The following is a 17,057-nucleotide window of genomic DNA, read 5'->3' as shown; positions in this document are numbered from 1 at the left end:
AGTTTCATGGACGCATACTCCGGATTCCATCAAATTCCCTTATGGGAAGAAGATCAAGAGAAAACAGCGTTCATAACTGAGCAGGGGTTGTACTGTTACAAAGTTATGCCATTCGACCTCAAGAATGCCCCATCTACCTTTCAACTACTTGTTAATACAGTCTTCAAAGATCAGCTCAGCCGGAATATGGAGGCATACATTGATGACATGATTGTCAAGTTGAAAGAGCCGGCCGACCACCTGAAGGATCTGCGAGAAACTTTTACCGAACTCAGGCGGCATAAGATGATGTTAAATCCAAAGAAATGTGTCTTTGGTGTTGATTTCGGTAAATTTCTTGAATTTTTGATTGACCAACGTGGAATGGAGGCCAACCCTGAAAATATTCAAGTTGTCCTGGACATGAAGTCACCAAGGAAGATTAAGGAAGTACAAAGACTGACCGGCTGTTTAGCAGCACTTGGTAGATTTATGTCAAGGTCAGGGGATAAGTGCCGTTATTTATTTCAAACCATCAAGAAGAAAGGCATGTTTGAGTGGACAGAGGAGGCCGAGGAAGCACTCGTACAGCTAAAAAGCCATATGCATACGTTGCCTCGGCTCGTCAGTCCACTCAAGAATGAGAAGCTATTTATCTATCTCGCCATCTCTGAACACTCTCTAAGTGCCGTCCTGCTAGCTGAAAGGACGGCCACCAGATCCCAGTCTATTTTATCAGCCATGTACTCCACAACGCCGAGCTGAGGTACCCCCCTGTTGAAAAATTTGGCTTAGCATTGTACATGGCATCAAAAAAGTTACGGCTGTACTTCTTGGCACATTCAATTGTGGTCTACACGGACCAACCCCTGAAGAAGCCATTACAACCTTAGAGGCCAGTGGCCGTATGCTCAAGTGGGCCTTGGAATGAGAGGCTTTGACATTACGTTTGAGCCAAGAAAAGAAATCAAGGGACAAGCCTTTGCTGATTTCTTAGCTGAGATGACTCGGCCTGATCTTCAGCCGGCTGGAGATCAGATCTGGAAGGTGTTCGTGGACGGTAGTGCAACAGCTACCGGGTGTGGCGCAGGTATCATATGTCAGTCTCCCGAGGGAGATAAGTTTGAGTATGCTCTGAGATTTCAGTTCCAAGCCTCTAATAATGAGGCCGAGTATGAAGCTCTCCTGGCCGGCCTTAGAATGTGTAAGGCGGCAGGAGCAACAAAAGTGGATGTAAGCTCGGACTCCCTACTTGTAGTCGGCCAGGTGAACGGAGACTTTGAGGCAAGGGAGCCGGCTATGATGAAATACTTGAAGATTGTCAAGGAGGAGGCAAAGGGCCTAGATCATTTTACTCTGCAACAAGTTCCTCGTTCGTCTAATCATCAGGCGGACGCCCTCTCTAAATTAGCATCCTCAGCATCGTGTGATACCCCCGGATCAGTATTTTGGGAGGTAAAGGAAAGAAGGAGTATTGATGCCGAGCCAGTAAAAATCATTGATAGAAGCTCCACTTGGATGGACGGGATCATTTCTTATTTAAGGGCTGGGTTACTTCCGGCCGATCCTAAGGAGAGTTGGCTGATGAAGAAGAGAGCGGCCTGGTTCAAAATGAAGCAGGGGGAGTTGTTTAAAAAAGCATTTGTGAAGCCGTACCTGAAGTGTATTACTCCTGAGAAGGGGCATGATGTCCTGGACGACCTCTACCAGGGGCACTGCGGCTCCCATATTGGAGGGCGAGCCTTGACTGAAAAGGCTGCCCATCTAGGGTACTACTGACCGAGTTTAAAGTCGGACGCCATGAAAATGGTGAAAAAATGTGACAAGTGCCAGAGATTTGCAACCTTGATCCATCGCCCTGCTAACAGTCTGTCGGCCAGAAGTAGTCCGCTCCCCTTTTCCAAATGGGGGATGGATATCTTAGGACCGTACACGCCAGCATCTGGTCAAAGGCGTTATGTGTTTGTAGCAGTAGACTACTTCACAAAGTGGGTGGAGGCCAAGGCTGTACGGGGCATCAAGTGGACGGATGTTTCAGCCTTCATATGGAAGAGTATCATTACACGTTTTGGAGTTCCTCAGTCTATGGTGTTTGACAATGGGCCCCCAGTTCGAAACGCCTCAACTTAAGGAGTGGTTGGAAGACCATGGCATATCTCATTGCTTTGCTTCAGTTGGCCGACCACAAGCTAACGACCAGGTAGAGGCATACAACAAGTTGATCTCCAATGGTATCAAGCGCAAACTTGAAAAGGCAGGCGGCCTATGGGCTGATGAGTTGGTCAATATATTGTGGTCTATACGAACAACGGTCAAGAGCTCCACAGGGGAAACCCCATTCTTTTTGGTGTACAACGCTGAGGCTGTTCTCCCAATTGAGATGTATGAGCCCACTCTTAGGGTGATGCTATATGATGAAGCGACCAATTGGAAAGCCATGAAGACTGCCCTAGACTTCCTTCCAGAAGCTAGGGGCAATGCGGCGCTTAGGCATGAAATTTATCGCCTAAGGATGACAAGGGCATACAATCGCCGAGTGTCAAAGCGTCCGCTGAAAATGGTAGATCTGGTCCTAAGGAAAATGGAGGCTGTGGGTCGGGAAAATGAGGATGAAGCTGACCCCAAACTGGGAAAGGCCGTATCGAATCAGTGAAGAAGTCCGAGATGGTACTTACCGTCTCGAAGCCATGAACGATCGTCAGATTCTGCGTACATGGAACACTGACAACTTGAAGAAATATTATGTTTAAGTTTTTTTTTAGTACTTAGCCAAACGCTGTATATACAGCTAGGTCTGTTGACCGAGCAATGTAAGCCGTACAACCACAACAATGTAATTTTGACAAATTAATGAAAAGTCAAACATTGTTATATTATTTTCCATTCTACTTATGCTTATTTGCACTTTCATAGTCTACGCAGAAACGCCGCGTGAAACTGTAGGAGTTTATAGGTACTACGCAGCGAAAAAATATGAATCATATTCAATCAAGTACCAATCCCAAGAATCACATGCATAACAGACAAGAAACATAATCATACCTTTGACGCGTGAATTACACAAAGCTATTCGACAGGCAAATCAGGGAGAGAATAGAGCCCCAAGCAATGCTCCTCTACTTAGTCCACGAGATTCGAACGAGCCGTCCACCAATACTAGATTGGTCAAGTGATTGAGGAAAACCGCGATCACCACCTTTATAGACAACCGACCACCGCACAAACCACCACCACCGCGACACATCACTGGCGCCTAGGAGGAGGAGAGAGCCGTGTGAGAGAGAGGACTTTGAGAGGGTTGGGTTTCGTGTTTGCTAATTCGGGATTGATCACACTGATCAGTTAATTGCTTCTACACCCTGCAAACCTAGGCACCTAGTCTATTTATAATCTCATTATAATCAGACTAGGGCACGAAGCCTAAAACACTCTTAATTCCCCTACATGGCCGGCCACCTAGAGTGATGAGGTCCATGATGGGCCTCGTCCTCTAATGCTTGATCTAGCCCCTTTGTGTGACCTTATAGGATCCGTCCAATTGGGCTTTGGCCTATTTTACTAGTCCAAAGATCGTTGGTACCTCTAGCTATGGAAAAACGACGACCCAAATGTACGAACTTAATTATATCCATAATTTGATCCATTTATATATCTAGTAATTGCACACGACGAAGACATAACTCCTTCAATCTCCCACTTGTCTGAGACAAGGGTGCAATATTCAAATTCCTTAAGTCAATATATGTGTCGATTTGATAATATGATTGCATCACATGTCGAGATCATATTAATCTACAAATCGTTTCTTGAAATCTGAGTTAGAATTACAAAACTAAATGATTATTGTGTAATACATTTGAACGCGGCCACGTATTTTCTGAATTCTCCCTCTTCAAGCGGCCATGACACATTTCCTAATTTAATAGGTACACTCTATCCAATCTTGTGGTAACATGACTCCCACTTAACTTCCGAAATAACCGGGAAACACCCTTTATAATCTCCAGTTACGGCTAGACGTTTGAGTGTACCACAGCCACAACATCCATTGAATGAAATCAATGTTTCACTCATGTCAAAGGAATCCACTAATATATACGGAAGCTTTATACTTGAACTTCAAAGTAGGTCAATAGTTCGATCATGCATCATTCATGCATATCCAAGTGATTAACCGAGCATCTCTATGCCCCTATAGCCCATGAAACTGCGCTATCCAATCAATCTTACATGCTAGTTCATTTATTGAAATCATTTATTTCCACTTTAATGATCTCGAACTAGGAACTTTAAATAATATATGAATTTTGTTCACCTGTGGGGTTTCAATTCACCAGGTCATCAACCTGATGAGCCCATCAATTCATAGTTATTTTGGACATTTTATTTAATTTCCAAAACCATAATTAAATAAGAGAAATAATAATTTCTATTATAAACATAATTCTGCAAATTGATGCATTTCTCATGTAATATGTTTTCTCAAAACATATACAACTTAAATTACAAAACTTGCTACAATCCTAAGACTTTAATATGACTCTCATATCTTAGTCCATGGAAGGGGTTTAGTGATTTCTCACTCATAATAAAACTTTGCAGAACATGACCTTCCGCTGGTCAATGATCTCATAATTGGGGTGATATCTCATATCCTTTTGTTTGGATTTGTGATGTGACTCTGGCTCCTTTTTTGTTTTTGGGCAAAAGTGACTTGTTAGTCACATGACATTTTAATCCGAACTTTCTCTCTAACTATCTCACTATATTTTAATACACATATTCTGACATTGATTATGCAACAGTTCTCTGCTTTGAACTCTTCAAGCTCACTGTCCTTTTCCATTCAGACGCAAATATGCATTTAGATCACCATCTAGAATCATCTTGCCTGTTTGAAAAAAACTTGCATTCATGTAACCTTTTGACAACTTGCTTAAATTACTATTTAACATAATAGCTAGATGAATTCCTTTTAGTGCTTCTCAAGTACTTAAGGATCTGTTCTTGGTAATTCTCTGTATGCTTATTCTGAATTGGCTTGAAACCTGCTACACATGCACAAGTCATATGCAACATCTTGCTTTGTACATTTCATGGCACAAGTAATGGACCCTTTTGCAAAAGCATGAGGTACACTATCCATACAACTTTACTCTATTAGCTTTTGAAGGCACTGAGTTTTACTGAGTGTAATACCATGAAACATGGGAAGACATCCTCTCTTAGAGTCTTGCTTCATGAACTTGTCAAGGTCCTTATCAAAATAAGTCTCTCAATTCATTCCAATCATTCTTCAAGATTTACTTCATGGATCTTAATTCCCAATATGTACTCAACATCTCCTAAGTCTATCATATTGAAACAATCTTTCTAACCACTGCTTGACTTATTCAAGCATTGATATATCATTTCATATGGACTGTATGTCAACTACATACTAGACTAAAAGACCAATTGCTCCCACTAAACTTCTTGTCTCTACAAGAATTCTTTCGTTCTACTAAGGAAATCAAACTGTTTGATTTCCTAATCAAAACGAATATTCCAACTCCCTGATGCTTACTTCAATCCATAAAATGAATTTCTGAAGTTTGCAATAACTTTCTAGGAATGTCTGGATTTCAAAATTCTTAGGAAGTATCATATACATGTTCACTATCAAGAACATTTTATGAAAGTGATTTTGATATCCATAACTAGAATAATCCGAATAGGCTTACCCAACTAATAGGTTTGACCCTATTTGTAAGACTATTATGGACTAACACATTTTTACAAACATGGAGTCCATATTGGATTTCATGGCTTTAAGCCATTTCCTAAGTTGGCATTTATCCAAAGCTTGCTTGTAGGCATGGGTTCCAACCATTCCAATAGGAAAATTTTAGAATCCACCTTTTCTCATAATTTCAACAAACTGTTTGTTTTGATCCCAAGTAACCTACGATAGGTATGAGCGACAATAGAATTATTCTCTTCAACTCTTTGAAAGCCTTTCATTCTAGTGGGACGATAGAAGCCTCGCTAGTGGAATTAGCTTGCTTCGACATATGGTTTATCAAATTAACTGATTTCATATGCCTTCGTCTCTGATGTAGTGTTATCCACATCCATTTATTGCTCGTATCGAATCTCATCAAGATCTAACTTTACTCCCACTTGGCTTTGTAGGAAGACATTCTTTCTATAAAGACACTATCGCGAGCAACAAACACTTTGTTTCTACGCGATTGTAGGAATAATACCTCTTAGTTTCCATGAGAAAACCCATGAAGAACTATTTTTCTGATTTAGGGTGTATTATGTTATCTTTGTAAACATTTTACATTGATTTCATATCCTTCAATCCTGTTTAGAAAAGATAACTTTTGGAACATTTCCAAATCATAACTCTTATGACATCTCTTCTACTGCTTTGGTTAAGTTTCCTGTTTAGTATATTTGCAATTGTTTTTGTTCTAATGCATATCCTGAAAACGATATTTGTAAATCATTAAATTTTAGATCGAACAATGGCAAGCAAAGTTTGATTCCTTCTTCATAAACATACATTTTAATTGTAATGTTTCTTGATTGTGAATTAATTCAACAATTCCCTCTAGATGATCATTCCTTTTGAGTTAAATTTATCACAACAATCATATTGTAGTATTAAATTGTTTTATCTCAAACTAATTTTACATTTCATTTTTGGAAATTTTGAACATTTCAATGTTTCCAAGCTTTACTTCATTAAGTAATTATCAATTTATTTACTTAAATCGTTAGTAAAAGCAATGGAATAGTTAAATCTCTTTGCTAATTTTGAACTTATTGGTTCACATACATCATATGTATGAGTTCCAAAAGGTCATTTTAGCTTCTTTTACCCTTTTTTACTTAAAGGCAACTTGGTCATCTTAACTTATCAAGCATGACTTCTAATTCTCAAGTTATTCATAATCATATAAGAATGAGAGTCCATCCAAAACTTTGGATGTGCAAATGGTTAATGTGACCTAACCTTACTTGTTATAAGTAAGTGTACTTTGAATCATCTAAATTTACTTTTGTGATCTACTTATATCAATGTCATAAAACAAAATTAACTCATATCTAGCAAAATGAAAACAATTTATTACCTTGGTCATGGATCAACACTTGTCCAAGCCAAGTAAACCAAATTCAGTATTCAAAACAAGAAAACCGAAATATTGTCTCATCAAAACTGGAAATTGTTCTAAAATCATGATAAAGTAATCAAAAATTTAAAACTATGAAGCTATCTCTGGCCACTCAAATACTTCTAGTGCACCTTCAAGCTCCATTTCCATGCTAGCTTCACTTGTTTGCAGTTCCTGCGCAACATCACTATGTTTAGCACTTCAACTTGGTATCACATACCTAAGTGAATGTTAAAATGTTTATAACATAATACCTGAGATTGATGCTCCATTATTCTTGAGGAAGTCATGGTATTTCTGTCATTTTCGCTTCCAATGCCCCTTCTTCTTGCAGTAAAAGCATTCACTTTCACTTGCAGCCTTGGGCTTTGGAGTCGTCTTAGGCTTTTCAGGAGCCTTGGAAACTTGCTTGCCCTTGCTCTTGGCACTAGCCTTTTGCCCCTTCTTCTTGAACCCCTTTCCCTTTTGAATCATAAGAACTTCCTTCTTAGGTTCCTTAGGGATTTGTTTCTCAGCACTAACCAGCATTGCATGCAATTGATTCATAGTCTTTGCAGTGGCAGTCATGTTAAAATTCATGATAAACTGGTTGAAACTTTCTGGTAGTGAATGGAGAATGATGTATGTTGCCAAATCATCACTATATGGGTGCCCCAATTTCTCCATACTTTGAATTAGACCGATCATTTTGAAAACATGACATGAACTGTGGCACCCTTCTCCATCCTACAATCCAGAATCTCACGATGGAGCTCATACCTTTCAATTATAGCTTGTTTCTTAAACAAGGCTTTGAGTTCTTGCATGATTGAATAGGCATCCTGGTCCTCAAAACGCTTTTGAAGACTAGGCTCCATGGTAGCAATCATTAAGCAAGTGATAGGTATAGCTCTGTCATGAGCTTCCTTGTGCTTCTTGATCTCTGCCGCAGTTGAATTTTCTAGCAGAGGTCCTGGCAATGGGGTGTCAATGATATCCTCTTTACCCTCAGATTTCAGAACAAGTCTTAGCATTCTTTCCCAAGTGGAAAAGTTTTCCCCTGTCAACCTATCCTTCTCAAAGACTGGTCGAAGGTTGTAAACGTTGTTGTCATTGTGATTACAACTACCCATCTATGTCAAAATAAGGAAAAGTTTAATAATTATGTTTAATTTAAAATTAAAGTACCATAAACGCATTCATTTGGTAACTTTAAAACACTTTATTCAATAATTAATTGATCCCAATTGAATTTTAAGTGATTCCAAGATCCTTTATTTGTGCAATAATTGACCGGACTTTGGCCCTACCATCAACCATTACATTTTCAAGGTGATTAAACTCTTTACTGATTACAATTCTTGTAACTCTTGGTTGAATAATTAATCATCACATGTTTAATTATTTCCCTTTGCTTCAAGGTTCTAAACTCTTTAGGTAACCTTGTTGAGCATAACCAATTAAAAGTGTAAAATTTGTTTTACCCCCACTCCCCTAAGATATAATATGACACCCAGCTTTGGCATGACCCATCATAAATATCAAAGGTTTCATCGGGTTTTTAATTGGAAAAGCAATCTCAATATTACTGGGACCTAGATTTATTATGTTGTGATTATTTAGTGAACTCTAGCGCATCATCAATCAACATAAATAAAATCTAACATGCATAATCTACTAATGCAACAAATCATGACATAGTATGGCCCCTTAGTCCTAAGAAAACTATAAATGAAAAAGCTCCCACTCGAATCGCCATGGATCTCCATCCACCTTGCTCCTTTGGGCCTTCACTTCATGAGGTTCTTTGGACTAACACTATTTAAATAACTATTCTATTTACTTTAAATAAAAGTTACAAAAATACTTAACGGTACGCAGACCGTATATAGATTACAAAAATACATCACGATGCGCAGATCGTATTTAAGAATCTATGGGCCATACTAGTCTATATATAGCAACATAATATCATATATTATAAAAGTGCCATATAATAAATCACTCAACATGCTTGTCTAAACTATAACATCGAATGTTCATAATAAAGTCAACGCATTTCCTAAAATATCTTATATTTTAATCATAATTAGATAATATCATATATTATTCATCACCTTTTATAAAATATAATATATTTAATTTAGTCATGAGATAGAATCAAATCATATTTTAATCTAGAAAGATAAATCATATTTAATCTTTCATGATTATCCTAACAAATTTAGGAGATTCTATCCTAATTACTAACCAATAAAATAATTTTAAAATCAATTATAACCTAATCTAATTATGGGATAATCACATTATTTAAATCAATTATTATCCTTTTGGAATATGCTTAGAATATCCTAATCAATCTTATCCAAAATTAACCACTTTAATTAGGATAATTACCAATTTAACAACTTTAAATATGGATACTATCAAATATAACAACTTTTGAATATTTGATTTTGTCCTAAAATAATAGATTTTATCCAAATAAAACCAATTTTATCTTTTAAAATAAAAGATCATATTTTCAAAATATTCTATCTTATCCAAAATAAAACTGATTTTATCCCAAAATAATTCACAATTATCTTGAAATAATTTCTAAAATAAGATAATTAATTTTTTTTTTGAAATACCGCAAGCCACCACCGCCGGCCACCATGGTTGGCTAGCCGAAGCTAGCCATGGTGGCTGGCTGCCATAACAACAGCCACTGTCGCAAGGCAGCAGCGGGCAGCTACTCTGACAGTCGTGGCAGCAGCCGTGCAACACTTGCACGCTGCTGCCCACAGCCACCCTTGACCGCCTGCCCTCCCTCCCTCCCTCTCGGACTGCCACCTGGTCGGCAGCCGCCATGGCTGCGCCACCCAGCCGCGGTTGCCGGCCACCTAAAACATTTTTTTTTGTGTTTTTTTTGTGTTTTAATTTAATTAAAATAACACTTATCATGATTAAATTAAATCAGTCCATAATATTAAAATTAAATCACATTCAACTTTAAATTAGGGTTCATCATAAAATTAATCCCAATTTAATCCTAACTTTTAAAATTAAATTGATGATCATACATAAAACACTTTTATGCATAAATCAATCCGATTAAAATTATGAATCATAAAATAAATTGAATAATCAAAATCAAGCACAAAAATCATATTTTAGGGCTAGGAGTTTCGAAAAATTCAAAATTTAGGGTTAGGGGGTTCGAAAATTTCGAACACATTAGGGCTAAATTTCGGTCTCTTCATGGCTATTTTGAGCATAATTAAATCACATTTAATCGGTTCCAAAAGTTTAATAACATTAAATATAATAATTAAACCATAATTAAATTAATTTCTCCCTCTTAATTGATTATAAAATTAATGTGGACATCAAATAATCGTATTATTATGATCTAGCACGTTCATGCAAGAGGCTAACTGATACCACTGTAGGAGTTTATAGGTACTACGCAGTGGAAAAACATGAATCATATTCAATCAAGTACCAATCCCAAGAATCACATGCATAACACACAAGACACACAATCATACCTTTGACGCGTGAATTCCCCGAATCTATTCGACAGGCAAATCAGGGAGAAAATAGAGCCCCAAGCGTTGCTCCTCTACTTAGTCCATGAGATTCGAATGAGTCGTCCACCAATACTAGATTGGTCGAGTGATTGAGGAAAACCGCGATCACCACCTTTATGGACAACCGACCACCGCACGAACCACCACCACCGCGACACATCACCGGCGCCTAGGAGGAGGAGAGAGCCGTGTGAGAGAGAGGACTTTGAGAGGGGTGGGTTTCGTGTTTGCTGATTCGGGTTTGATCACACTGATCAGTTAATTGCTTCTACACCCTGCAAACCTAGGCACCTATTCTATTTTCAATCTCACTATAATTAGACTAGGGCACGAAGCCCAAAACACTCTTATTTCCCCTACATGGCCGGCCACCTAGAGTGATGAGGCCCAGGATGGGCCTCGTCTTCTAATGCTCGGTCTAGCCCTTTTTGTGACCTTATAGGATCCGTCCAATTGGGCTTTGGCCTATTTTACTAGTCCAAATATCATTAGTACCTCTAGCTATGGAAAAACGACGACCCAAATGTACGAACTTAATTATCTCCATAATTTGATCCATTTATATATCTAGTAATTCCACACGACGAAGACATAACTCCTTTAGAAACTTGTAACTAGGTTTCTTGCAACACAGCAACCCGGCCATTAAAAAAAAAAAAAAAAAAAAAAAAAAAAAAAAAAAAAGTGACTTGACCTTAAGCCACATATATATGTCCGCTCCTCATTTAGACGGACGGAAAAGGTAAGGTATCCTATGTAACCCCTCTAATGAGGCAAGGGCATACCTAGGCATTCTAGCCCAGCCAAACTTAGAAATTTTAAGTTGAGATAATACTTGAAAATTTTTGAGCATGTCCGAGCGATAGTTTCAATGGATAGCTCGCATAAAGCCAATCAAACGGCCGAATAATATGTTGATTCGACGTATCACCTAGTCCAAGGGAAATCATTACTATGATTTGATTAACTTTCTAGTAGTCATACTCCTCAAGGTATAAACTCTACCAAGTCAATCAAACTATTTAAAATATGGACTAGGCGAACGCCGAATAAAGGGGCATACCCCCCCCCCCCATTGTACAAAAATGCAAAAACGTGCAAAAAAGTAAGCGTACGAAAATGCAAAAACATGCTAAAATTATGTAAAAATTTGCTAAGTATGAAATAAATAAAAAGAAGAGCTTAAATTAATTAAAGACCGCTCGAAGGGCGGAAAAATTTCTTACAGAAACCGCTCAAAAAAGGCGGCATTTAAAATAAACAAAGATTGTTCAGAAAAGGCAGAAAAACAAAAAGCTGATATCATGGGGAGGCTGGGGCTCTAAGAAGCTGGGTCTTGGCCTTGGACGGGCTCTTTAGAGCCAGGAAGGGACGCGTCATCAGCAGGCGTTTCCTTGCTCTCCTCCTCGCCTTCATCGCCGTCCGCCACCTCTTCATTCTCCTCATATTCTAAGGTAGTTGGTGTGACGTCCAGCTCAGGAGCAGGCTGCCCGACCTTCATGGCCTCCTCCCTGAGGCAGACAAAGTTGAGGCGTTTGGTGAAGGGCTCTTAGTAGAAAGCTGCCTCACCCTCGTCCACCATGAGCTCGAACGCCTCGAAAAAGTGGCTTTTCAACCTATGCTCAGAATTCTGCTCAATGCGGACGACCTCGTCTGCGCTAGGGGCCCGAGGTGTTTTCAATTGTTGGGTTAAGTCTTCAACGGACTTCTTGAGAGTTCCCACCTCGGCCCGAAGAGCGTCCGCCTCATCCAAGGCCTCTTGCAGGTTCTTCTGGGCTAAAGCCATATCGCCCTTGAGCTTCTTTGAGGCCTCGAACCCTTCCTTCCGCGCTGGCCGTCCAGGAGAGCTTGATCCCTCTCCTGCCTCATGGTGTCCCTGGCCAAGGTCTCTTGTTCAAGGGCCTGACCCAGCATCACCAGATCTTCCGCTTGCCGCGCTGCCTTGTTGGACAGCGCGTTGATCTGGGTCTCAAAATATCGGCGTTGGACGGCTGTCTCCCCAGTAACAGCATCTTGGGCCTTTTGGACCTTGTCCCAAGCATGCTTCAGCTTTTCATTTTCTTTGTCCTTCCATTCAAGGAAGGCGATCAGCCGCAAGAAAAGCTGCGTACAAGAGAAAATGGGTTAGTGGATCAGAGAATGAAAAATTGGCTAAGTATGAGGGTCGAAAAAGTTACCTCAGCGCTGCAGTTGATCATTGGGCCGAGGAAGCCCTCATGAATTCCCCGCAGCTTATCTCGCTGCTCAGCGAGGACGGCCCGGGCCATGGCTTCCCGCATGGCCTTCCTGTCAGCCCCAGTGAGGGATTGGCCAGGCAGCTTCATTGTCAGCTCCTCCGTAATATCTACATGCGGGCGCAAAGAGTTTAGCTTAAGCTCAATCGGGCTTATAAAAAACAAAATAAAATATGCAAAGTTACTTGAACTGACCGTCAGAGAAGCTTAGAGCGTTAAGGGGATTGAAGGTGAATGGCGGAGGCTTCGAAGGCTCATCACCCTCCTCACCCGTCCGGCCAGGCTAGTCGCCGGCCGACTGATTGGCCTCAAGCCAATTAGATCTTTGGACTCTTTGGACGGGCGGAGTCACTTTAGGCCCGGTCGGTTTTTCTGGGGTCGAATTACCCTTATCGTCCGATTTCTCGGACTTATCATGGACCGGCATGGCGGCCGGATCCACGGACTTGGAGACCCCGCTATCACCCAGCCGGGGTTGCTCTCCTTTAGACTGGTTGGAAACAGTCCGCGACGTAGTCTTTGCCGCAGTTGTGGAAGTGGTCTTAGATGCGACCGTCTTCCTTTGTTTGGACGCCTTCCCGTCCTTGTCGTTTTTGGCAGCCGAGGACGACTGCTTTCGTTTGGCCCTTGGAGTCCAGGTTGATAGTTGAAGGGAGTATAAAAAGTTAGTAAGATATAAGCATGGCAATGAATCAGAGTCTGTGTGGAGCTGGGAAGGAGCTCCCTACTGATATGCCAACACGGATGAAAGCCTATGTCCGTGATAACTCAGAGAGGAGGGCTTTCCCAACATACCTACATGGACGAAATAGGAGGCATTAAGGAGGAAGGGAATATTTTACCTCCTTAGTTTGCTCGTAAAATTTTGACGAGCTTTGTAACGAGCCAAGTCGATGTCCGACATATCAACCTCCCCCTTTTACTCAGCGTCCAACATGGCGTACGCTTCCGCTGCAAGATAAAAAAAAGAGGAAAAAGAGTTAGAAAAATTGTCATACAAAATAACAGGCGTACAAAGGAAACCTAGACATCCCACCTTGGGGCAAGTTCTTGTATAGGCCGCAGGCCGACATAAATGTTGGATCCCTGAGCCAGCTGGCTAAGGGGACCCAGTTCTTAGGGACGGCCACCATTTTGCCACCCTTGTTCACCTTCTTGACCCCAAAGTACTCAAGCTGATATGCTTGGCTGGGGTGGACGGGCGGCTTGTATGGCTTGTGGACCCCACGGCCAAGCTGGATTGGCTTGGCATTGAATAGGTTCATCCTGAGGTTAAACTCCACATCCTTAGTCTTGATGCGATAGAACCGATTCTTCCAATCTCGCCATTTGGAGACACGGTCGACCACCACCATGTAGTCTTTGGTGGTACTGAGAATGAACCAGCCGTCTGTGTGCTTCTCCAGCTTAGTAATGGAGTGAATCTCACAAAAAACCAGAAAGTACGGCTTGAAGCCCTTACAGATGCACGTTACAAGATACCCGAACACGTTCAACCAGCTGTTCGGCATCACTTGGAAAAGAGCTATGTTGTACTCGTCCAGAATAGTGCGGACGAAGGGGTGAAGAGGGAAGCGAAGCCCAACATCGAAAGCGCCCCTGTAGACGCAGAAGGCTTTGCGTCAAGGCCGCTCGTCCTCCCAAGTGGCCACGGAGTGGGACTTTCGTGGCGCAACCAGCTCGAAGCCCTCTCCCAGATGGAGGAACTCCTTGTACTCCTCGAATCCGTCGTTGAGGTAGCCCAAGGTTGTGCTACCCACGGTACATGCAAACGGATCTTTAAAATTATCAATATTGGCGACCGGAGCATCGACCGTCTCTTCTCCTTCGGCCGCTTCGCCTTCGGCCTCGACCTCCCCTTCAGCCTCCTCATTTTCTTGGCGAGAGCGGTGCCAAATTTATAGGACATCACTTTGTCCAAGTCTGTAGCCTCGGCCGAGATTCGCCTCCTAGAGAGGTGGCCTCCTCCAGATGAGGGAGGATCTTCAGAAACCAAGGGACCCTTACCCTTGTCCTTAGCAGCAGCCGCCCTGGCTTCCGAAGAAGGGTCGCTGCGAGGGGGCAGGTCGGACGGTTCATTGATAGAAATTCCAACTCTTGGCCTGTCCGACGTGCTATGTTGGAACTGGGGTGGAAAGGGAGTTGAAGAGGACGGCTTAGAAACGGCCGCCCTAAAAGAGGAAGGAGGTCCTTCACGAAGTAGCAACTCGGCCTCATCCATGACCGAGTTGGCATATTGGGGGAACATTAATCCCGGAGTTCGCCCGGACGTTCCCACCGCGGCAGAAGCGCCCTGAGTTCTTTAGTAATCCTCAAGTGAAGAAGTTACTTCCACGGCCGAGCAGTGAGTGCCCGTGGAAGCGATCGTAGGAGTGGTGGAAGGAGTTTCTAAGTCAGTGTTGTTAGGGTCATAAGGAGGCCTAGGGTGCACCAGACTACCGTCTGGATTTCTGGTCGCATGACGATCATGCGTCTGCATTGTTCTTGCCATGTTCGACTGCAGGGACAGAGAAGAATAGGTGGAAGTGAGTTGGTACGCACTGGAAATGGACCCACTCCATGAAGGAGAAAACTCGTCTCCGTCCACTCTAGACTCCTCATTCCCAAGCGAACGACCAGCCTCATGAGGAGAAATGGATGAAGCCGAGTGTTGAGCCAAATTTAAAAAGAAAAATGAAAAGTAAAGAAATAAAAATGCAAGTAAAGGGAAAGAAAACAAGCGGCCTACCTCTGTACGTGTAGAAAACTTGAAAAGTTTTGAAGGTTGACCGGAAAACTAAAAAAAAATGTGCCCGGAAAACTCAAAGGCACGGCGGAGCTCTCGAAGATTCAAAGAAAATGGCACTTTCTCTCTCTAAAAGCTCTGACTTCTCTCTAGAAAATGCAAAGTTCCAAATTGTGAAAATGAGGTCAAACCCTTTGTATATATAGGCAAAATTTATGGGGGTAAGATGGTAAATTCATCTTTCCCGCCTAAAAGAGTTGAACGGTTATAATTTGAAAATGTAGCCTAGAATTTGAAGGGGCGAAGGAAAACGCCGTTGGAATAGGAGGAAAAGAAGACGACCTAATAACGGCACGTCCAAAAATAAACGGATAAGAAGACGGAGCTAAAGCTCCTTCCGCAATGGATAGACGACCGATTTTTCCAAAAAAAGAAATGGCCTACTGTTGTCCGCTCCCTCCGCAAAGATGGGCGTTCGCTTGAAATTTTTAGGCGGAACAAAGCCGTCTGTCAAAACCCTAATGTACTCGTACACACCAAGGCTAGCTAAGGTCAGAGGAGGCGGCTTGTAAGCGTACGAGCCACCCCCTCTGAGGGGCAAATGTTGAGGGTAAAAATATCCCCTACACGTGGACCAGTCTCGTAGCGACACGTGGCCCAGTTAGAGGGTGACACGTGTCACTATGGGAAAATGCCACGCATCCAGCCTAAAAAGCGCTCAAGGGCTCAGGCCAATCATGTAGCGATACGTGGCCCAATGAGAGGGTGACACGTGTCGTTACAGGAAGATGCCACGTGTTTAGGGCAGATATGACCCCTGAAATCAGCACGCAAAATAGGCCTAATTACATCAGGGCCCAAATCCCGAGAGATATCATTGAAAGCCGCAAAGCGGCGCCCCCAAAGCGACACGTGGCGCTCTACGATTGCGCAGCCAATCACGTCACGCAATTTTAGGGTACAAACCCTAAAAGGACACAAGCTCCACCCCTATAAATACCCCAATCATTTATGATGGGAGGGGTGGATTAAGACATTACAAGAAAAAGAGTATTAATAGCTCCAACTTCTCTCTACTTTCTCTCTCTAGCCTTTTCCGTTTCCGATCACTTACTTGATCTTCGGAGGCGAATATTCCGACAAGGAATATTCGTTATTTTGAAGGTGTCTCTGTCTCGTTGCCAGAAGAGCGTGACCAGTATCCAAGGAAATCCTAAAAACACCCGAAACAAAACCCAAACATGGACTCGTTTTTTTTTATTAATAACAAATACTTATCAGATATAATATTATTAAAAAAAACCCTTAATAAGATATACTGGAGTAATAATTAGAGGTTAAGAAAAAATCAGATTATTTATATATTTCAGATATTTGATTTAAGGCGAAAACTATATTT

The 17,057-nt window shown here is 41.6% G+C and overlaps 1 protein-coding gene across 1 annotated transcript; it reads left to right on the top strand.

Moving 5' to 3' along the window:
- Positions 1-2,077: 2,077 nt before the first annotated feature.
- LOC110690182 lies at positions 2,078-2,632 on the top strand. Its single transcript, XM_021867016.1, has one exon. The coding sequence runs from the start codon at positions 2,078-2,080 to the stop codon at positions 2,630-2,632; it is 555 nt and encodes a 184-aa protein (XP_021722708.1).
- Positions 2,633-17,057: the final 14,425 nt, after the last annotated feature.

Source organism: Chenopodium quinoa, unplaced genomic scaffold (assembly GCF_001683475.1).
Source record: "Chenopodium quinoa cultivar QQ74 unplaced genomic scaffold, ASM168347v1, whole genome shotgun sequence".
NCBI classification, from domain to species: domain Eukaryota; kingdom Viridiplantae; phylum Streptophyta; class Magnoliopsida; order Caryophyllales; family Amaranthaceae; genus Chenopodium; species Chenopodium quinoa.
The sequence above is the reverse complement of the archived record's forward strand: the minus strand, read 5'-3'. Positions and strand labels throughout refer to the sequence as shown.